Here is a 24533-nt window from a genome sequence, read left to right on the forward strand (position 1 = left end):
TAATAAAGAGACAGATTGACAATAAGTGTAGCTTTAAAGGTTCTGTACACTACAGTATTTACTCAAAATAATGTTTAGCATATCAAATCTTACTTGGTCATGAACAATGAGAGCTGATGATAGTAAAAACATTGTGAGAATGGCTCCCTCTTTGAAGTAATTTAGTTTTTAAGAAAGAGGTAATTCTCACTCAAATATTGAAAGACTTTGACTAAACATCGGAAAGCACAGGAATTTGTGCAACAAAGGTGGTTTTTCCTTCATTTTTTCTTGCAACTTCGATGACAAATTTTTACAAATTTGTTATTGTATGCATTTTTTGGATACAAGAATTGAGAACACTGGTCTTTGACACCACCAAAGGTGTCCAAATGCCTTTAAACACTGGCCGGGCACATAGTATTATATTTTCTGAGAAGTCACCATGATGAAGTGAAGAGTCATCCCCTGTTCAAATAGAGCTGAACGGGAAATTAGCAATTACAACACTAAATTAATAATGGTTCAAGGAAACACTTGATGAAAAAGGATATTATAAAATATTACTTATGGGGAAACCCACAAGTCGCCAGGGCTTGTACCTCAAAACATTTACTGGACCAGAATCAAAATGAGAAAAAAAAAAACATCTTACAAATATAACTACAAACTGTTTTTATTTGATATTGGCTTTTAAATGTTTCAATACTCAACAGAATTAAAAGATATTTATTAGAATTACATTAAACATTGGATATTATTTTTTGTTTTAAAGATATTCCACAGTGAAGTATTACCGGTAGTAATAACTCAATTGAAAAACACAAGACTGCGGTGCAAGTTTAATAGCATTCAGCTGAAATCACTTTTCCTTGGCTTGTGTGTCCAGTATTAATTTTAAGGCCTGCTTTAAGAAAAATACAAATCAAAATTGTATTTTCCTCGATAAGAGACTATTAGAGACTACAGATAAACAAGATACATACATGTTAGGTAATAAATTGTTAACATTTGGACTTTATACTTAAAAACAAGACCAAAGGGTAAGCATAGCCTATAGTTTTGTAAGTTGACTTCAGTAGCCACAGAACTCAAACAAATTGATCAAGTGATGATCCACAGATTGCATTGAGGCCTTGGAATGGTGAAAGCAGCCTGTTAACAAAATTAATATGTGTCTTCTACAAAATATGGCATTAATTTAAATTTCAATCCTTTTTTTTGGACAAAATGATTACATCAGACAAAGCTGTTACACTTTCCACATGGACTATGAACTGCAGAGTGCAGACATCATGGATTAATCTTATATATGACGACAACTTTAAGATAACAGTTTGGTTAAAGGTTAGTTACATAGCGGTACTCGACCTGGATGCTACCAACTTGGATGCTGTTGTAAAAAGAATTCCAATAGGCGACAGCTTACAGATGGTTGTGAATTCTGCTGGTCGTCATTCTAATTAGGACGGATTTATGACGATATGGATGAGCTGTGATGTCAAAACTTTAATTAATTACTGCAGTGCTGCGGTTCCGCAGGATTATTACACACATTTTGAATTTGCATCTTTGCAAGCGCGTCTATCAATCAACATGTGCATATAGTGGTGCCAGTTGAAGTTGGGCGAGTGCTTCAATGTCTGTGTCATTGGATCGTCATTGTCTCTATGGAAGTATTGTTTACCGACAAACAATTCCCGTTCACAGTTTAAAGTGTCGATCAGAAAACTGTGTTCTTGGTGTTGATAAGGAATCAACAAGCTGACAAGACTGCCTATATCAACCCATTGGTGTTTTTTAAAGTAAGGCTTGCATTTAGATTCTGGTGGAACTGCTTTTACCATTATCTCTGACAGAGAAAGGGTCCTTTCACTTCAGGTGTTTGCACCCGTGCCTTCGTGAAAACCTGGATCGCTGAACATTGAGTCAACATTATAGCTGTACTGAAACAAGGCCTTTTAAGAAGTTGTGTCCAGTGGTTACGAATTGCCAGGAAAAATAAGACAAGAAGAAGTGAATCCATTTCATTAAGGTGATTTGAATAGGTTGAGCATCAGATAATTTGGAAGTAAAACCATGACTACTCAAATTGCTTTGTGAAACTTTTGAAGCTCTTCCAGTCTACGTAGATTTCTGGAATACCCTATTTTACTTACCCTGCTAAGGGGACATAGAAGGAATGTGAAAGGAAAGCTTGTGTAAGGACAAACCTTATAACTGATGGTAACCATCTAACATTGTCAAGTGTCTGGACTATTGATGATCATGGATCTGCATGTTTCATATTCCAACTAGTGGTTGCTTAATACCATGAGCACCAGAAACTCTGTCCAGTTTGAGGTAAGGAATAAACAAAGGCCTGTAGGTCCTATACTCAATAAATTTGTAATATCTCAGTACAAATTTTCAACTCTTTTTTCCAACATTTTTTCAAGACTTGGTAGCAGTTGTAGCAAATGCTGCATTTTGGCAATTTAATTTAGTAAATTTAATTTAAAAAATCTTTAAAGACTTTCTCTCTCTCTCTCACTCAATTCATGCACATGTATTTCCACTTCACTGCTTATGTTTCACTTAGTTACCTGTTCATGTTTGTTGTGTTGTCATTTAGCCTTCAATTAGAAAGACTCTGCTAGGGTCAAAACGTCAGGCCATTAACTATTTTTGCATAAATTTATACGGTATACTTTATTAAGCATTTTACTTTATTATGCATTTCTAAGGTCAGCACCATGCACATAGAATAGCCTTATTATACATGTACATACACCATAGAAATAGAACCCGGAGAACGCCGAGTGTCTCATTGTGCGTGCGGATACGTTGTGAGACCATTTTTATGGACGCGCACATGCCATTTTGCCATACAATTTTGCCATACAATGACATCATCATTGACCAATGAAAACACTAGAAATGGTCTATGTGCGCTGACATCTTGCCATTTTGCCATACGCGCGTGTCACACGATGATAATTTTGCCATACGCGTGTATTGCGCGGTATTGATACGCCGCGTCCACAGACGACACAGAGGGTGGTCGAGCTCAGCGTTCTCCGGGTTCTATTTCTATGACATACACCAAAGTAAAACATATTTTGTGATGTTAATTTTTAATTTTGAGTGACCGCAAGCTTATGTGGTTAATGTCAAAGCTGTATTTTATTATGTATATGATTGTAATAACCTTCAATTCCTGTTATGACTGCATAGACTCAGGCCCAAGGTCTTACTGTACATGCCGTTGTTTAAGGTGTCATTTAATAATAGAAATTAGTATTTAAAAATATTTTGATGATCTGTTTTTTAAATAACCACAATGGTTGTTTTGACGCCCACCAGTTCTATTCAGAGCTGCCCAAAACTATTTCCCAGAACTGCAAACCTTTTTTTGATTTAAAAATTGACAAATCATTTATTACCAAGGCTCACTGAATGTAGAAATTAATACCAACACTAAACATCCTATTTATGCAAATAAAACTAATTGTTAAGAGTTCAACTTTCATCAAATTTATAACATTGAACACTTTTTTTTTCTTCTTTTTTTTTTAAACAGATAAATGTACTTTTTGCTAAGAACATATTTTTCAACAACATGTTTTAGATTCAGAAATTATAGGCATTCAGTCAATACATATCCACATGTTAGAAATAAAAGTGAGCTCATTCAAAAAGTGTTTTCTCAAAAACCCAATATTGCCCCATCATGTAAAGATCCAAGTGTTCCTCAAAATTAAAAGGCACTGGACACCTTTGGTATGTCAAAGACCAGTATTCTCGCTTGATGTATCCCAGCATTTGCATCAAACAGTGCTGGCATCAAAATAACAAACCTGTGAAAATTTGGACTCAATGTGTAATCAAAGTTGCAAGAGGATAATGAAAGAAAAAAACACCCTTGTCGCACAAATTTGTGTGCATTCAGATGCACAATAAAAAGCTTCAGACCTGAAGTCTTTAAATATTGGAGTGAAAAAATGTTTGCCATATTTGAATGTCCATCCTCTTTTGGTCAAACCAGCCCCTTCCATCCAACCCCCCCCCCCATTGCCACCTTATTTCATTGTTAACTATTGCTTTACCTGTATTGACTTCAGCCTCTCTGTTTCATGTATTTCCATTTGGCTGCATCTGTTGAACAATTACACACCTGTTTGTGTGTGTTAGGTTGTCCAAACATCAGGCCTTTAACTTTTTCGTTGTTGCAATTTTGAAAACTTGTTACACCTTCCCTTTAACTATTGATCTAGGAAAAGTGTGACTCATTGACTGTCACTGCCTTGGCTGCTCTGGTGCTACATACTACCATAGAGCTAGGAACACTCCCCCCCCCCCAGCCAGACCATGGGACTAGGTGTGAATTAAAGTCTATGTTTAAAGAGTATATACTTGAATAGGAAATCGGTAAAGTTGAAACAATGACATACAGTAAGTCAAATAGTTATCCTTTTAGTATTATTATTACAGCACGCTACCACTGCCTGTAGTTCTGGCTCCGAAGTTGCATTTGAGTTTATTTCTTCAAAAACTCACTCATTTCATCGTAAGAAGTAATTCCATAAAACAAAAACTGATCATACAAAAATGTAAATTTTTGTAGACATATCATCGTTTTCATAATTCTTCAAAAAAAATAATCGTATATTTGGCAAATCAGTGATTTTACACATTTCTGATGTTATATATGTTTATATATGTTTGTAATTGACATAAAAGTTTCAAGTGATAAAAGGTTACAGTTTTGTATAACTCATAGCACAAGACAGTTTTACCAAATTTTGCCTTTTCACGGAACAGCCACATTTTGATTTCCTTTTTTTTTCCATCCAAGTACATAATACTGACAGATGATGCCAAACAATGAATACTCTGGGTATACGTGTTCACGAAAGGACAATTTGTGTGACCGAGATAATTATAAGTTTTTACATACAGGAACCCTTGTTTACGCATTGGTTTGTACGTGACAGCTGCACACAGACCTGGGTTGCACAGTTTTCATAAAAATACACTTGTGTTTAACTGTTAATTACTCAATAACTTAAATTGCTATGTCTATTTAAAAAACAAATTTGCATGATTTAGGATCTCCACTTTCATGTTTGGTAAAATATCAACTATAAAAGGGTAAACAGTGTCCATAACAATGATTTAAAAAAATTAATAGTTTTAACTTTAAACCCTGTTTTCTCCAAACGTGAAGGTTTGTATGCAGAGGCTAAATTGCCTCTTCAAGAAAACGGTCAAAATAATTATGTAGACGCAGGAAGAGGATGAGTTTTTTCTTACATAAATCCTCCAAGGAAAACTACCGTAACTCAAGTGGTAATCCCTGGAGCAAATTTGTATATCAAATAGTCTTGGCTTACAGAGGAATTATGTCACACTGAAACAGAACTGTCAGTTTGTGGTTGGTTTGATCTAGCTTTCCTTGGAAAATATTTGGGCAATATGACGATCACAAGTATTTGTTTTCTTCCTAGAATTTTGTTATACTAATTGCAATGGGTGAATGGCCTGATGTTTTGACCCTAGCAGGGTCTTTCTCGTTCAAGAAAGACTTTTATTTTGTGCAGAATGACGATCACATATACTTGTTTTTTTGCCGAAGAATTTTCTATGGACACTAATTGCAATGAGTTAATGGCCTGAATGACTCTGCTTCTAGGAAAAACATGTCAGGCCATTACCTCTTTTTTGTATTTATAAAATAGGTCCTTTTAGTTGGTTAACCAAACAGTTTGCAACAGCTAATTCCATGTTCTCACTAGTTGCAAAGAATTATACAATATTCTTTTTAATTTGGATTATTCCCTTTTTTGGGGTGCAATTTCTGTGCAAAACTTTTGTGTTTAGATAACTGCTGCTCTCTTTAAAACGTATTTTTGCATTTGCATATATAGTATAGATTAAATTATGGTAATGTTATTACTAGTATTTTATTATTAGACCTTCAAAATGTATTCAATTTCAGAGTAATTAATTTCATGCATCGGTGCCTGTCAGCAATATGTAATTATTCTAACAGCTCTCGTTGTTCAGTGTTACAATTTAGAAATACTAGGGGCTCAATAGATTGTCCAAAACAAGACCACAAGTCCAGTGACCCGTGGTCTGTATCAGCTGTGTAAGAAATCAAGAGATTATCTGATTTATGGGATTTGAAATCTAATCACTCACAGAAATGCGCTAGACTCTTGGTCTTGGAGAGACTGTTTTTTTTATGTGTGTTTTTTTTTCGTTTTATTTTCAGGTGGTAGTTTAAAATGAGGATTGTGGGTTTAACCATAATTTGTGACTTAATATACTTATAAAAACGTGCACATCCATTATTTTTTGAAAGTGTTTCTTCAATATTAACTTCTTTATCAATTGAAGCCAAATAAATATTTAAAGTGCTGGATTTGAAGGAGGTTTTTGGGGACAGTGAGGCTTAACAGGAAGAAAAATCAAAGGCCAGTTTCTGTTGAATTTACTCTTGTATAACATAAATCTACTGCTGGGTAATAGTTGTTTTGACAAAATGATAATAATAGTACATCATTTGATAGGCACACTTTCCTGTAAACCTATAAAAGGTGCGGTTCTAGTAGAAGTTAAGTACAAGCATCATCATATTTGTTTTGAAAGCAAGCATGAACAAGTGTTTTATGTTACTGCTGGAAGCTAGTGATGTGCATATGGCTGTGGTCTTCAGGAAGGGAATGACAAAACCAATTAGGGTTTGATCGTTTCACTTGACATTGTAAGCTTATGAAAGCTGTTTAGACTTTGAGAGTGTGCTGTACTTTAATAACAGAAATTTGCCAAGTTTTATATAGGCTAACTGGTTGTAATTTATTTCAAATGTCCCTCTTGCACAAATTGGAGCTTAGCACAAAAACATTATGCTTACTAGAATAAGGTTAACAGCCAAAATACCACGTCACATCAAGAATGATGGCACACTGCTCATTATTGCTAAGCAGTGAGTTGTATTATTTTCTGCTTAAGCAGCTCTATGAAATTGGACAGGAGCTTAGCGTAACAAAGTTCTGCTTACCAGAATAAGGTTACCAGCCAAAATACCATAATTTTTCTAAGCAGCTTTTTAAAATTGGGCCTTGATTTTAGCCCTAGGCTCCGATAGAGCTAAAATTAATCTTAACTGAGAATAAATTTTCTCTGCTTAGCAAAGAACAATCTGTCAATATAAATCACTATGGCAGTATTGATTCATCACAAGATGAATCATATTGCTTTTGTAATCATGTTCCCTTTCATTATGTTTGAGCTTTACATATCACCCTTCAGCAAGACCTGTTGCTGGAGTGGTTGGTTTTTAGGACCATAGCCCTACCCACAGACTACATGTTGCAAAAAACAGTAATCAGCATTCAATGATTTGCCCAAGGGAAATTTTGGAAATGCACCAACCATGCTCTTTGCGCCAACTGATCAATAACTCTTGATCACAACAGACTGCTGAATGAATTTGCTATTTACATTAACCGCATAACATCATTCAGTTGTATATCTACTGCAATGTTACATGTACTTCTATATCTAGAACGACAAATCTACTTTTTTTCCCGAGTGTTGGTGTAAGCGAGATATGATAAAAAAGTAGATTTTTGATTTAATACTAATACACTCATGCATAAGTATCTGGTTTCATGTCATCACAATCACATCTGTCATCGCTGGTTTGTTGTTGGCTTTATTCCATTTGGCTGGGTCTTAATAGGGGACGATCCAAAGGGTGCAGTCTGCCAACAGCTGGAATAAAACTCTAACTCTGAACCTGACAGCCTATTACTGGGTTAATATGATCAAGGCGCTTTACCTCATTATTATCTCTGTTCAATAGGTGTACTTACCCTGAGGAGTACCAATAATCCCTTAGGTATACGATCAGTGTATTGACCCCTTGCATGCACGTCAAACGCGGTGACTGTGGCACACCCACCATTTTGGTGATGTAAATGCCGTGTCGCCTAAAATACGCACTTCACTGAAAAACGCATAGTGACAAACGAGGATCTAAGATTATTCTGATGATGACGTTTGGGCCCAATTTCATGGCTCTGCTAACCGCCTAATTCTGAGCTGACGATCACGATTCCGATCACTGAATTTCTGCGCTAGCCTTGTATGCTAGAGTGTCTAGTAACGTGGAGTACGCATGCGCAAAAGCCAAAATTTGCCGCTAACCTGTGAACTATGCTTGCTGTTTGCACCTAATTCCTTGCTTCTGTAAATGCAGATTCTGTGCTTACAGTAAGCAGAGCCCTGAAATTGGGCCCAGATGAATTGGGTCAATATGTACATTTTTTTAATTTTCAATTCTTACCTTCATACGTCATACTACTATTTTTAGTCACAGGGAAAGCGTAAACTATCTTTTTAAACCTCTTTCATATAGGCTACCTAGAGGTCAGAAATGCTTTTATAAACTTTGTTTTATTACATTCTAACTGATTTGATCTCTGCCTATAATGGCAGTTACAGATTAAACGGTTTCTGAATGCCTTTCTGAAAAAAAAAAGGTACTGATAAAATAGGGAGACCGTTAACATTAGGGCTATGTAGCTCAGTTGGTTGGGTGCCTGCACATTAAGCCCCCCCCCCCCCCCTCCCCTCAATTTCCTTTGGAGTTTTAAAGGTTTTAAAAAGTGTATACCCGGTAGCTCTTTCATTGTTGTGTAGAACATGTACTGAATAGATTGTATTATTTTGTTATTAATAAGTTGCAGTACAATACTTTGTGGTACTTTGTGACTTATTGATTAAATGGTTCTTCCAAGAACTGTTTCTCAATTACCTACAAAAAGTGTCAATGGCTTTAACCTTGTTATCCAGGCTGGCCACTATCACTTTTTGCATATTTACTACAATTCATTTAGTTGGTAAGCAGTTTGCAACAGCTTTTCTTTTTAATATCTTAAAGCTACTACTATGCCTGCTTTTTCAATCTTTAAACTCGTCTTATCTAATTATCATATTTCGTTCAAATTGTTTTGTTTCACTCAGGACCCTGTCATCCTGATTGGTGATAAGTTACCTCCGAAGCCCAAGGTAGACCATGATGAGATAGAGAAATTACTGGGAGAGGTTCCCCAAAGGCAGCAGTTTGTGCAGCAGCTGTACGGCCAAGTTGAGTTTGATGCTGAGGCTACCAGCCGGTATAATCGACGCTTCAGTGAAAATGACTTCCATAGTAAGTTGCCTTCCATTTTCATGTATATAAAGGGAAGGTACACCTTTGGTTATCACTCTTAAAATTTATGGCAATACAAACTTACTTGGTTAGAATACAGTACAGCTTTCAAAAGTATCAATCATTGTGGTTTGATTACTTCAAAGTAATTAAGGATTTGAAATAATAGTTAATCTTATGGTTACCATGTACCTCTGTTCTGTTCCATTCTGATTAAAGGAACAGCTGCTACTTTCTTTTTGTAAAAGAGAGAAGAAAAAAAAAAAAAACACTTGTTTTGTCCGCCGTACCACTCTTGCAAAGAACCAGTCGACAATATGTTTGATGTTGATGATTTCGTTGTGCAACAGGGAAACTGTTATGACCCAAACCAGAGTGAAAGTCAATCTATGTCACTCTTTTTTAGTGAAATTTGAACAAACTTCACTCTAAATCGAGTAGTAGCCGACTGTTGTTTTTTTACCATGTTTGTCAGCATGTTTTGCATGCTGGCGATGGAGAGGGAAAGAGCGAAACTGACACCACTCAGACAAGAGAGTGAAATGTTCACTCATTTACATTAAGAGAGAATCAACTGGTACAGAATATGAAAACTGCCTTTTGAATCTTGATGATATGAATCATTGATACTTGTTGTTTTGTAACCGTATCTGTTACATTTGCTTCCCAGCTTTTAATGTAACCTGAGTTGAAATGTAGCTTATGAATGTGGGGTTCTTTTCATACACTAAAGTAAGTGGGACTTCCATTAGTTTTAATGGAGATTGATACATGTACCATCATATTGTACTTGATCTATGTTTCATGGTAACTTTCCAATGTTTGCCTCAAGAACCAATGATGTAGCAGGTTTTGAAACAATACTACTACACTAATAATCATTTATATAGCATTTTCTTACACAGAAAAACTTCCACAATGCTGTACAACAATAATATTAAAGCAGTCAACAATTAACACGTAATACAAAGGATTAGAATAAAGTATAACAAACGTAATAAGTTTGGAAAAGGTGATTCCTATTTATAAAACTAGAAATTTGCTCATAATGCTTAACCATTATAAATTATATCAAAAAATTGGAATTTGGGTTTTTGCAGCCGTTTGCTTCTCCTGCCTCCACCCACAGAAAAAAAGAAAAGGTTCTTGCTGAATTAATTTAAATGTCTTTGGTCATGACAGACATAAACAAAGTGTCTTTAATAGGTTAATCGGCTTTGTCTGAATAACTTGACAATTATCAGTTATCTACTAGGCTTTATTTGTTGATAAGAACAACTTAATCCATTTCTTTGAATTTAGTAATGTGTAGACTAAACTTCTCTTTGTCAATATTTATTTTGATTCACAGCAGCTATACATTCAGGTTTGATAAATGTCTCCTAAACCTGAACCAAGGACAACATGAAATAATATTTCTGTCATGCAGCCTGTCAGTTTGAGTTATTAATTTTCAAAACTCAATGGTTTTTAGTAAAAGCCACTAACATGTTGTTTGTATTTTTCCTCAAACTTCTTGAATACTCAGTCCAATAAACCTGATGTTTGAAACTTGAAATTTGAAACTCTGGCCATGAGCCGCAATATGTGTACAGGAATCATACATCTTTATCCCCTTGAATGTCGGCAAGAAGTGTCATCAAAAGTTTCTGAACAAATATTGTTTTAACTCTTTACGAAAAACATGAAATAATGCCATGAGTAAACATTCGATGTTTACTCACGCTAAAACCAGTTAAAATTGCCAGCATATGTTTCCTCTAGAAGTTTCTTGCCCTAACTACCATCAAAATAGGTCATCTTTCATATGCGTTGTGTAGTCACGTCTGATCTCACACAGACTTCGTGGAAAGTCAATTAACAGTATGTAAAAACCGAGTGTATAAATTTGTCTAATGTGTGCCACAAAGACTGGTGTAATTGTAGATAGTCCCCTAGTGCATTCTCCTATTGTGGCGATGTTACTCACTGCTAGGGGCACTGTCATTCAAGACCATGCTCAGTGTTCTCTGTCTAATGGCCCATTTAGCGCGGCAGTTATATTTTCTTGATCAACACCCTGCAGGCGACCAATCTTCCTCCTATGTTGACCATTTGGGGTCCCAACATTTCTATCTGGGCAAATAGAATTGCAGTTCTCTGATGATGTATACTGAATGTCTATTTGCCCGGAGGGAATATTAATGGCATGAAAACAATGAGGCCTACATGAATGATGACATTTCTATCACTCAGTGATGAGAGTTTTGTCCCTGATGCATATTGGAGGCCATTATCATTGAGTTTGCTTACCAGTATCAGGTAACTAGACAATTCAAAATGCTTTTAAGAGTCAGTTCAGGTAGTTAGTTGACATACTTGCTCACGGTCAAAAAATGAATTTTTTTTTTTTACTTTGTTGGTGGAAGGGCCTTGGGGTGCAAGTAAACAAAATTGCATTTTCAATTCTATATATAGCCCGTTGCCATGGTTACGGCTCATTTTGTTTTTTGGCCATTTTAGGCCGATTTTTGGGGTCTGAAAAACTGGTTTTTAGCTCATATTTACAACTCCACCCAACCAAAATGCAACATTATTTCAAAAAACCTTTTATATCACTACAAAGTATCATCCTTGGCCTTCCTTGAGATAAAAAATTATTGCTTTAAATGACACCCTTGTGCTATTTTTGCAATATGCATTACAGTATGTTTTTAGAACTTGCAAAATCAACATTTTTACCCTATTTTTGGACCCCAAAATGTCAACTTGCCAGGGGTCTCAGAAAACTTCCCTGAGCAAGTGTATCCTGATGTTAACAGTACTGTCTCCAAAATAGACTTTTTTCCTCAAACAGAAAAATGCATTTTGAATTGTTTCTTCTTCATATTGAATTTCTAACATTAAAAAGTAATAATTCTATCAATCTTGCAGCTTTTCCTTAGCACTAGTGGATTACCCAACATTGATCAGGAACTGTTGATGACCTTAATTTTACAATTTGCCCGGCCCAGCCCCAATCATATTTCTTGACATTGCATAAAACAATGTTTTGTGAATAGCGCCTCTTTTTGTGAAAGTGTTCGGTTGTTATTGGTGTTTTCATGTCTTCTGGGTAGAAACACTGTGTTTATTGTATCCTGTTGTGACTGATCATGCCTTAAGTATAGTAATTTTTTCCAAAAACAATGCATGCTTGTTAAAAATCTGGCTCTGTTTCCATGCCCTTTGAGTAATGAATACAAAGTTTTTATTTAAACATAATGGTATCCAACCAAACCATAACCAATGCTTTGCCACTGAGAGTTCTTGATTTGGCTACTTTACCTATTGTACAGGTATGATTCCCATTGCAAGTAGAGTGCGATGAGCATTCTTTACAAGTTGTCTTTAATACAGGGCCTACTCTCCTTGGTCCCTGCCTGCTACCAAATGTAAAACTTTTCTTAGAGATAGAGATCATAAACAATGTAGTTTCTGTGCTTGCGGCAGATGGTTTGGAGCATCCAATCATGTCCAACACAAACGTGGGAAATTAAAAAGCCCGCTTAAAAGTGTTGGAAAAGTTTGCCAAGATCTTATTAAAAACAATGATACTAACGATTTGCAAGATGAGCGTAAGAGATTATTTAAAAGGAACACGTTGCCTGGGATCGGTTAAGTTGGTCTTTGAAATGCGTTTGTAACGGTTTGTTTTAAAATGCATGGTTAGAAAGATGTTTTTGAGTGATACTTGTGTGGATCATTATATTCTACTTTTAAAATATCTTTCTAATCATATGCTTTGTTTAATAAACGTTTACAAACGCTTTTCAAATACCAACTCGACCGATCCAAGGCAACGTGTTCCTTTAATGAAACAACATTGAAAGAAGTTGTAAAAACTTGCACCTGCTGAACATAAATAAGTAAGATGCATTTGCAGTGACAAAAGTCTATTCAGGCTAGTTTGATATTTTTTCCATTCACTATCTTACTAATTCATAATTATATATGTCTCTGAGAACAATCAACAAAAAACATTGAATTGTTTATCACGTTAAATAAACCCACTCTTTTATTGTTTGCAACAGTACAATTGAAAGGAACCCCACCATAGATGGGGGAACTGCTTACAGAAGGCCAAAGCAGGTGAATGGCCATTTAGCCCTTTAGTCCCTGCACCGCCCGAGTTTGCTGAAATCTAATTTCTCAAGAGTCTTGCAGTAAATTACTGGAATCATAGTTCAAATTTTAAAAGATAGCCATGGTTAATGTGTATGCACAATTTTTTACCCTTTCGGTAATATTTGTATAAAAGTTCTCATGGGAACAATAAATGCCTCTCGTTAAACGGCTACGGTAATTTTTATGGCGAATATTTTTGTGCACGGATAAAATGAACACAATAGTTTTTCAAGGCTTTTTTCTGGCTCAATGCTCATACTGATTAAATGCGAAGGCGTTAATTTTTGACTATATCATAAATGATGAACAGTTTCCTGTTTACTAATGAGCGTTTTATTTTTCGTAAGAGCTAAATTATTTCATCATCATTAGCTTTGACAAGTCAACTGTGAAGGGAGAATTAACAACGATCTATAACAACTAGATATATTAACAAATGCGTAGACCTACTAATGACTATCGAGTTTTCTTTTGATGTTCCTTTTTTTCTACAAACACAAGCTAGCGAGGTTTCCTCGTACCGCATACAGTGTATCGCTATAATGCGGCCGGGTGGTACAGCGGCTAAATGGTTAGATACTTTGGATACAGTACTTGCTCACTTTTAGAGCCTCTTTGTTCTGATTAGGATGATAATGTTTAGTTTGGTAGCGGGCAGGGGACCAAGAAGACTGTTATAAGGCCATGTAAAGACAAGAACAGTAAAGATTGCTCATCGCACTACTTCTCTTCTTGCAATGTGAATCATACCTGTACAACTAGGTAAAGTAGTTATGACAAAACAAGAACTCAGTGGCTTAAAGAGCATGGAAACAGTGCCATATTCTTTTAACAAGCATGCTCGTTTTTGTTTTTTATCAATTCAAACTAAGGGATAACTTCAAAATGCATTTTTATTGTTTTTGGAAAAATTACCATTTTTGAGGCAGAAGTGTCACAACAGGATACAATAAACCAAAGTGTTTCTCCCCAGTAGACATGCAAACCATAATGATAGCCCATCAAAACAAAAAGGGAAATATTCCGAGAACCAATAAAACATTAAAGACAGTACAAACTTTCTTGATGTGCAAGGGGAATTAAAAAATGTGACTTTCAAAAAAGAGGCGCTGTTCACAAAACTGTTATTTTATTTTATGCAATGTCAAAAAATATGATTGGACCAGGGCCGGGGTGGGGCAAATTATAAGATTTAGGTCATCAACAAGTCCTGATCAATGTTTGGTAATGCACTAAACCTACAAAGTGCTTATAAAAGCTGCCAGATTGATGGAATTATAGCTAACTTCTTCATGTTATAAATTCAAAATGAAGCAAATATTTCAAAATGCATTTCTCTATGTTTTCGGGGAAAAGGGTCTATTTTTGAGACAGTTCTGTTACATCAGGATACAATTGCCCGAGTTTTTCTTACCAGAAATAAAAAGACAAATTATGGCCCTGATCAAAACCGAAAGGAAAATCTTCTGAGACCCCTGAAAAAATGGAATTTTGAGGGCAAAAAATATGGTAAAAATGTTGATTTTGCAAGTTCTAAAAACATACTGTAATGCACGTTCTTAAAATAGCACAAGGGTGAAATTTATAGCAATATTTTTTTGTCTCAAGTAAAGCCAAGGATGATACTTTGTAGTGATGTAAAAGGTTTTATGAAATAATTTTGTTTTTTGGTGGGGAGGAGTTGTAAATATTAACTTAAGAAAACAGTTTTTCATTCCCCCAATATCGGCCCAAAGTGGCCTAAACACAAATGAACGGTTACCATGGCAACGTGTTATATTATGATTTGAAATGTTAATGTTGTTTATTTGCACCCCAAGTCCCTACCATCCACAAAGTATAGGAAAAATATTCCTTTTCTTTTACCATGGACATGTATGTCGATATTATGTGAAAAGACCCTTAAAAAGGCATTTTTCATGTTTTGGGGAAAAAAGTCTAGTTTTGAGGCAGTACTGGCCCAACAGGATACAATTGCCCAAGTTTTTGACACCAGATATGGAAAGACCAATGTTGGCCCTAATCACAGACGAAAGGAAAATTTTCTGAGACCCCTGGCAAGTTGACATTTTGGGGTCCAAAAATAGGGTAAAAATGTCGATTTTGCAAGTTCTAAAAACATACTGTAATGCATGATGCAAAAATAGCACAAGGGTGATATTTCAAGCAATAATTTTTTTTCTCAAGGAAGGCCAAGGATGATACTTTGTAGTGATATAAAAGGTTTTTTTAATTAATATTGCATTTTGGTGGGGTGGAGTTGTAAATATGAGCTAAAAACCAGTTTTTCAGACCCAAAAATCGACCTAAAATGGCAAAAAATTAAAATGAGCCGTAACCATGGCAACGGGCTATATATAAAATTGAAAATGCAATTTTGTTTACTTGCACCCCAAGGCCCTTCCACCCACAAAGTATAAAAAAAATTCATTTTTTTGACCGTGAGCAACTATGTCAACTATTTACCTGAACTGACTCTTAAATGTGATATGGCCAGCCCAAATCCCTTTTAGAATATGCCTATAAAAAATAAAATAAAATAAAAACTTTGTTATTTACTTGATTATTGTTTTGTATTTTGAACAGAGCAACTTTTTGTGATTATAACAAGTCGTTAAAGGAACACGTTGCCTTGGATCGGTCGAGTTGGTCTTTGAAAAGCGTTTGTAACCGTTTTTTATAAAATGCATATGGGTAGAAAGATGTTGTAAAAGTAGAATACAATGATCCACACAAACATGCCTCGAAATTGCGTGGTTTTCCTTTTACCTCGTCGACTAACACGTCGGCCATTTATGGGGTCAAAATTTTGACTCCCATAAATGGCCGACCATGTTAGTTCGCACAGTAGAAGGAAAACCACGCAATTTCGGAGGCAAACTTGTGTGGTTCATTGTATTCTACTTTTAAAACATCTTTCCAACCATATGCGTTTAATAAAAAACGGTTACAAACGCTTTTGTTTTGACCAACTCGTCCGATCCAAGGCAACGTGTTCCTTTAAGAGCCCTCCAGCATCAGCGAGTGTGAAATATAAAAAGATAAATCTGGTCTGATAAGTTGGTTTCCTTGGTTCCTTGACTGATGATGACTCACTTTCATCACTGCCAAGGCTAATAGGACTCATTTTGTCAATTATCTAGCCATAAATCAATCTTATTTATTTATCAACTGTTTTATTGTAGATGCATAAACTGCCGGGCTAAACTTTATTGTGTAAATGATTTCAGGTCACAGGACGTCTCCCTCCAAAGGTCATCGAACCCATTACAGTAACTCCCTCTACTGCGAACCCCATCTGGATACAGGGTCACCATGGCGACGAGCAATCACCATCCATGGAGTCCCCAAAAATTCTAAGAGGTACGGGTCAGGCAGACACGCCAAGGAAAATGGCGGGAAAAATGGAAGCGCCACCGTCTTAAAAAAGTGTCGGACTGCTGAGGGAACTCTGATTGAGGAAAACAGGGATGAGGATTCTAAAACGCCGTCCAGCGAAGCAATAAGTAGAACTAGTGAGAAGGAAAAGTTGGATGCAGGGAATACATCGGAGGACAACAACAAGGATGGAGGTGAAGATGATGGAAGTGGTAAGGAGAGTATGCTGGAATTGAGAATTAAGGAGGATGATGAGACAAGCCAACATGAGGAACTTGAGACAGATGAGCAAAAAGCCGAGAAAATCAAGGTGAGTCGAGAAGAAAGTCAGACTAGGACTATGTGGTGATTACTACAAGAGCTCGTCTTGAGTTCAGTTTATGTTTAGCCTGAATGTGAGACTTATCATACCCTAAGATACCCAAAAGTTAATCACATGCTGTGGTCAATATTAGCGCTTTCATCAAGGGAGAACTAGCCACACTGTAGGCAAACTTGCTTCTCATTTATTGCAAAAAAGCCTCACAAGCAAACTACTTCCTTTTTTTGTGTTACTTTCTTTTTGAATATATATGTGTTACTTACTCATGCATTTCTACGATAAATTTTACCTAGGTAATATTAATGGCTTGTGTCTTACAGGCAACATTCACGACAATCATGGCATCTGGTTGGCTATTGCACAAAAGTCATGGTGCCCTCTGTTGCCCTCAGTCACATTTAAGAAATAACACACTTAACTCATTGTTTCTCATTGTTTCTCATTGCCAAACATTTCAGCAATACGTTTCTGGGTGTACTTATAAATCTTTTCACTATATGATTAGTTATTGATGAATTCCCTGACGTGTTAAGCCTACATCCACACTCAGGACATAATAAATTACCTCCATAAGACAATTTGTTGTCTTAGCGAGTGTTTGTCAACCTCCCCGCTCAGTTTCACACTTTCCAATGTCAAACAAAATCTCTGGAGAGCTAATAAATATTAACATATTAATTGCGAATAAGCATCAACAGTTTTTCATCCGAGTTAAATATTTACCTTTGCATAGGTTCTCAGATGTCAAATTCTCTCAATAACTTTAAATATGTAGGCCAAGGAACAAGCAACAATTCCTTACAGCTCAGTGATACAATAACAATAAAATCAGTTTACTTTAAAGGCACTGGACACCTGTGGTAATTGTCAAAGACCAGTATTCTCTCATCCTTACATAATATATGCATTAAAAAGAAAAGAATCTATGAAAATTTTGATTCAATTGGTCATTGAAGCAAGTTGCAAGAGAATAATGAAATAAAATACAACCCAAATAAATCAGATGCCCAATAAAAGGCTTCAGGCCTTTTTATGGGTGCGTTCGATAAGCTTCCCTGGGTCGACCCCGCAGTGCTCAATCGGGTTAGCCCCTTTACAAGAGCTAATCGAACGATCACACTCGCCCTCTCCTGGTGACGGCATGCACCTCAGGTCACCCCCAAGTGACCCACTCCACAAGCAGGGCACTAGGGGCTGACCCGGGTGAGCCCCGTCAAAGCTTTACGAACGTACCGGGGCAGACTGGGGTCGACCCAGGGAAGCTAAACGAACACACCCAATATTTCAGGGATAAATGACCTCTTTTTTAAAACCTACGTTACTTCAGAGGGAGCCATTTCTCACAATGTGTGCATACGATCAACAGCTCTCCATTGCTCGTTACCAATTGAGTTTGTATGCTAACAATTATTTTGAGTAATTACATTTTAAAAGTAGAATATAATGATCCACACAAATATCAGTCGAAATTGCGTGGTTTTCGTCGACAAAGACGATCGGTCATTTATGGTCAAATTTTTGACTCCCATAAATGGCCGACCGTGTTTGTTCGCAAAGTAAAAGGAAAACCACGCAATTTCGAGGCAAATGTGTGTAGATCATTGTATTCTACTTTTAAAACATCTTTCTAACCATATGCATTTTATAACAAACAGTTACAAACGCTTTTCAAAGACCAACTCGACCGATCCAAGGCAACGCGTTCCTTTAATGAAATTTAATCTTGTCTGCTTGTCTAATGACAATATTTTCGTGGGAGATACAAAATGTGCATTGATCTGACACTTCGGTTCTTGAACCTTTGATACAGCCAAAGGCAGAACAGGGACTGTAAGAAGAAGATTATCCGACCACTTACACATATCTTATAAAATATCTTCAAGTTGAAGATTTGCACTTCTAGGAAATACCGTGTTTGTGTTAAATCAAGATCAACACCCAAAACCACACTTACAAATATCAAGAAGTTTAAGAAAATATCTGTCCCTGCAGAACTGCATTTATTTGTGGAGATGTTTTGTTTTCATATTCAAACATTTATTCTTGTGTGTCATGCCTTGCATGTGTAATGCTAATAGGCAGCAAAGTTGTAGATGTGTCTAGGCAGGTGTCTTGATATGTACACCGCTATATAATTTACAATTTAGTTGAGATGTAATTCCCCTTTAACGGCACTAGACACTATTGGTATTATTCAAAACAATTGTTAAAAACTTACTTGGTAACAAGCAATGTCGAAAGTATAAAACATTTTGGGAAACCGCTCCCTCTGAAGTAACATAGTTAAATACGCAATTCCTCACTCAAATTCATTTCCCGACCAATTTCATAAAAAATCCATTTGTTTTAACTCCTGGCTGATTCAATTTTGTTTGAAAACGAATGCTCCGATGAATCAGCATTCAACAGTCAAAAAGAGTAATTCAATTTCACTAGTTCAGTATTCACTGGTCAATCAGATCATTCAACTTCACTAGGCGTCAAGAATCATTAAATTTTGTTAAAGCCAGCATCGAGACCGGGTCAACCATTCAATTTTATTTATGAGCAAACATTTTCAAAATGTTTGCGTTCAAATTCAATTCTATATTAAGTGCTTTCTGATTGGTACATCTGCCTATTCAAAGGCAGATACTTTGTGGGAAACTTTATTTCTACATCAGTTTGGCATTATCTCCAAGTACTAATTTTGGCTAAAAAGATGGCTGCCCCAGGTTGGTACAGAGCAGTGAATATAGGGTTGAAGCATTCAAGAAAAACATTAATTTAATTTTAAATTGTATAACGACCCCCTTATGATTGTAAGATTTGATTTCCTTTGAAACATTTGCTAAGTTCTAAGTTGGAATGGTCCTGACATAATTTTTTTTTTTTAAAGACAACCCAACCAGACCCCAAAAAATATCAAGGCTAAAAAGCAAAATAATTAGTTTTGCATTTCAAATTTATGGGGTGCAGACTTAAACTTTAATGAAAGGTAACAACGCAATAGGAACAACAAATTCAATTGAGATAACACGTGGTGTAAATAAAATGTCAAATACAGGAAAACTCCTCTTACAAAGGACAACTTATGTGCTACAATTCTCATTCTACTCATAGAGCCATTTGAGACAAAATTGTCACAGATTTGATATTTTATGCATATGTTTGGATATATACCAAGTGAGTTACTAGTCTTTGACAATTACCAAAGTTGTCCAGTCCCTTTAAGTCAAGTAACATTTGAACACTATATTTTCTTTTCAGAGATTATCGCCTGTGTTTACCCGTGATGCAAGTTATCGTCATAGAAAAAGGTTGGTTCATTTCATATTTGCAGACTGAAGTTTAAATCTAGATTATTTCATTTCATGAGGCAAAGCTGAGAGAAATAAAAGAAGCCAGATTTAGCCAAAAAGAAGTAACTGTCAAATACTTCCCACAAAACACGTTTACCAAATGTGTCTCTACTTTTTACCAAATCTGCTAACTTGGACATATCTATACCGAACACCATGGTTTTTTTTTTCAACAAAAACTTGTGTCTAGTTATTCTAGATGTTTTTTCGCAGAGCAGGAGAAACTTGCCACATTGATAACAAAGTTGCAATTTCTAAAGTATTGTGAATTGAGCATGTCCCCACACAGAAATATTGCTTAGGCGATCCTACTCTATCACCCTGCACCGTCAAATCTTTTATATTGTCACCCCAAAAGTGTGCATAAAAAAGTAACGTGAAAGGGAGGTGTATGGGCTGTTTGTTTCACAATATTGCAAGGAATCTCAAATCAAACAAAAAAATACTCCACCTATATTTTTCTTAGACTCATAGACAGCCCTTAAAGTAACTTTCTACAGGACAGCATTGATTTTGGTTTTACCCGTATACACCGATGTGCATTAGCAGCTGTATACTGAGTACTTTTCCGATCTCTGTGAACAAAATCACAGGCACATTAGTCGGGTGGCATTTGAACCCAAGACCACAAGCATTGAGTTATAGATTTGATTCTGTTTCTTGGGTATCCTGAAGGTCTTCCGGCCGCCGGCATAAACCTCCAAGAATTCATAGTCTCCAACTCAACACTGAAAACCATGATGGTGAAGGTTTTCCCGACAACGGCCCCGGCTCACCCCAGCAACTCACAGAGATCACCGATCTAGAGGAAGCATCCAGGCTGGACCAGCATGCCCTACAGCGCATTGCAAGTGAGTGTATACGTGTTAAGATCTCAAAACCAAGTATAGAGTTTTCATTGGTTGATGATGATGATGATGATGGTGACCAATCAAACATCACGGGAATCTCCCCTAAGGAAAAATGCGGGCCTCGCTTGAGCTTTCAGTTGGGAGAGGGTGTGACAAATCTCGATGAGAGAAAAGGTTCTGAAGGTCGTTTGAAGTTGCCAGGAAAAGAGAAAGATGTCCGGACTGGGGAGGCACACCAGAAAAATTGGTTACGGCACCACATGGAGGGTAAAGATGAAAAACATCTCCTGTGCTTGCCTTTTGGGAATGTCAATAGTAGTCCTAATATAGACATGCCATGACATCCTGCTTGCTTCCATACAGTTTACTGTAATCAAAATGAGGTTGAAGGAAAATGTAGCCTGGTCCCTTTTTAAGAAGTTAGTATTAGTATTGTCAGTATGCAAAGTAGATACAGGGTACTAACGACAAGTGACAGATTTTATGTATCATGTGACATGCTCTTAAAGTCACCTGGAAATAGAATTTTTTTTCTTTCAAACATAAGAGTATATGCTTACGAACAATAAAACAATTTTTTTAGTAATTGTTTGTCACGATTTATATGTTTAAAAAATATATAAAGTTGTTTGGGGGGCTGTCTCCGCCTACCCCTTTTGTGACGTCAATCGAGGCAGACTTTGCCTGCAATGCGTATAGTAAACACACGTGCAAAGTACATGTACGTCCAAGTCGTGAGTTGGTACGTGTCAAAAAGTGTTTTTCTGCATTCAGCAGCAATACATCTGGTCGGCATTGCCGGAAAAAAAACAAAAAAAATATTTTTTTGAAACGTACAAACTCACGACTTGGTCCGTACATGTACTTTGCAATTATGTTTACTCTACGCATTACAGGCAAAGTCTGCCTCGATTGACGTCACGAACAGCGCCCTCTCGGGTCGGGGTCTACTCTTAAATTTGTAAATAACATAAGAACTGATTTTTTAAAACCTTAGTTAACTGTTTATTCATATTCCACTCATCAAAACACATATATTAGTGACAAAAGCTTTATTTTGAAAAAATACCACTTCCAAGTGACTTTAACCAATCTAAATTTAGAATCTTTGTGCTTAAAGGAACACGTTGCCTTGGATCGGTCGAGTTGGTCTTTGAAAAACGTTTGTAACCGTTTTTTATAAAATGCATATGGGTAGAAAGATGTTGTAAAAGTAGAATACAATGATCCACACAAACATGCCTCGAAATTGCATGGTTTTCCTTTTACCTCGTCGACTAACACGTCGGCCATTTATGGGGGTCAAAATTTTGACTCCCATAAATGGCCGACGGTGATAGTTCGCACAGTAGAAGGAAAACCACGCAATTTCGAGGCAAACTTGTGTGGATCATTGTATGCTACTTTTAAAACATCTTTTCAACCATATGCATTATATAAAAAACGGTTAAAAACGCTTTTGTTTTGACCAACTCGTCCGATCCAAGGCAACGTGTTCCTTTAAGGGGTGTTTAAATGCATTTGTTAGCAACACCCTTTAGTCTCAGCTAGAGGTTTTTCATCTGTTGTTGATTGGTTCATTGCCCTATTCATCTTGAACACAGACGCCCCCATTTTATGTTTTCCTCGGGCCGTGCCTGTATTTTATATCATATCTTTCCCTGGGTTTGACTACAACCCCTTACACAATCCTAATCACAATCACTGTGTTTATTGCTTGCAGTGTGAACTAATAACTAGTGTGTTAACAACATTTACATAAGTCTACAGTATTTCAAATTCTTTCTTTGATTTGTTTGATTATTATTGTCTAGTTCTTGTTTCATTTATATTTGTACCCGGGGTGTATTTTTGGTGCTGGGAGGGGGGTGGGGGGCATGTAAAACATTTAAACTTTGCCTCCAGTCCACAGTCTACAGTCTATCACAAACTAGTCTGGTTCAAACAAAGTTGTTTTTTTGTGGTAAGTGGTATTCTTTCCCCCTTTTCTAAGTTGCTATTAATTGGGTGTAGTAAAAATCAACTTGAAAGTGAATATTAATAGTTTCGAAATTTAAATCTGGTATTTATCTAACATTCAACAGGTGTTATACAGTACATATTTAGTGGTAGGGGTCATGTTTAATCCCAGAACTGCTAACATTATACATTTTGCCCAGAATGTTAAAAGGTATGTCTTTATTGAATTCAAAATGATGAACTTCACCAAAATATGTTTAGGAAAGGGTGAGGTAAAGTGTATAAGTCTGTGAGATGAATCAAATTACCAATGATAACATCTCCATTGTTTGTTTTTAAGTTTTGAAAAGTTTTGTTTAAACTTCTGATTGTGTCTTCAAGTCTACTTGATTAATTCCTGTTGTTGGCATCTAACTGGTCCCCATAAGCCAACCATCTCTCTGTATATTGTAGTTGCTGCATTGTCATATCTGTATGGAGGCATCCAGGTGCTGTCTCATTTCACAGACTTTAACAAAAAAGATTTTGTAAGCTGTCCCCTTACAAATTGGTTATTCTGAAGTTACCAGTATTTATGTTTGTTTAAAACTGCAAAGGAATTAATGAAGTATTTCCCTCCAGTTGCTGTCAAATCAAAGACAAATGATTTAATAACCAAATTCAAATCTAAACCCAACTTAGTCTTTTATGGCTAGTGTAAATGGTTGCTGAAAAAACTAAACTAAAATGCAAAGCATACATGCTGCCCCAGCTTGCTTTAAACAATAAACCATCTTGTGTCACTAATTTGCTAACAAGTTTAAAATCTGCTAACAATTCGCCAAATTGAAAATTGGCTTATGCATTTACTTTCAGCCAAGAGAAGGTAGCTCAGCTGATTTTGTCAAGGTTTTATTTGTGAACATCAAGGCATTCTTTGAAACTGACTTAAAGATAACAAAAACGGCTTTAAGATCAGTTCACCAGCGGCAATTTACAGGCAACCAGTTCCAGGCAATCTTCAAGACGAGAAACCATTCACATTTGAATGTTCACTTATTATTCTTGGAGATCATAAGACATGGTCTGAAAAATGGCGTTTTTTACACCACAGCGAGGGTTTTGTACTGTAACACTGCCAATTCCTAACTTGAGATGAGACTACATTATATGATAATCCTCCAATATGGAACGTGCCCACAACGGAGTTATTAATAATGTATTCTCCTACTTAAAGTAATGTTACAGAATTGGTAAGAAACAAAAATCGTGAAGATCACAGATTTACATAAAACTTACACGGTCCAATGATGATGATAGTAGAAAACATCCGTTGAAATATTTCTGTCTGAAATGTCATATTTGATGAGAAA

At 36.2% G+C, this 24533-nt stretch overlaps 1 protein-coding gene across 5 annotated transcripts in view; it reads left to right on the top strand.

The window, feature by feature from the left end:
• Positions 1-24533, top strand: part of LOC139939427 (band 3 anion transport protein-like) — a 115407-nt gene that overhangs the window by 61205 nt on the left and 29669 nt on the right. For 4 of the 5 annotated variants that reach the window (XM_071935324.1, XM_071935328.1, XM_071935325.1 and 1 more), the window contains 4 exons: positions 8998-9184; positions 16561-17018; positions 20280-20329; positions 21047-21222. In XM_071935324.1, coding sequence (XP_071791425.1) covers positions 8998-9184; positions 16561-17018; positions 20280-20329; positions 21047-21222 — 871 coding nt within the window. Of the gene's footprint in view, positions 1-1080; positions 2323-8997; positions 9185-16560; positions 17019-20279; positions 20330-21046; positions 21223-24533 lie in introns of those variants that run through there. The other variant, XM_071935326.1, reaches the window with a different exon arrangement.

This window comes from Asterias amurensis, chromosome 7 (genome assembly GCF_032118995.1).
Source record: "Asterias amurensis chromosome 7, ASM3211899v1".
Classification (NCBI taxonomy): domain Eukaryota; kingdom Metazoa; phylum Echinodermata; class Asteroidea; order Forcipulatida; family Asteriidae; genus Asterias; species Asterias amurensis.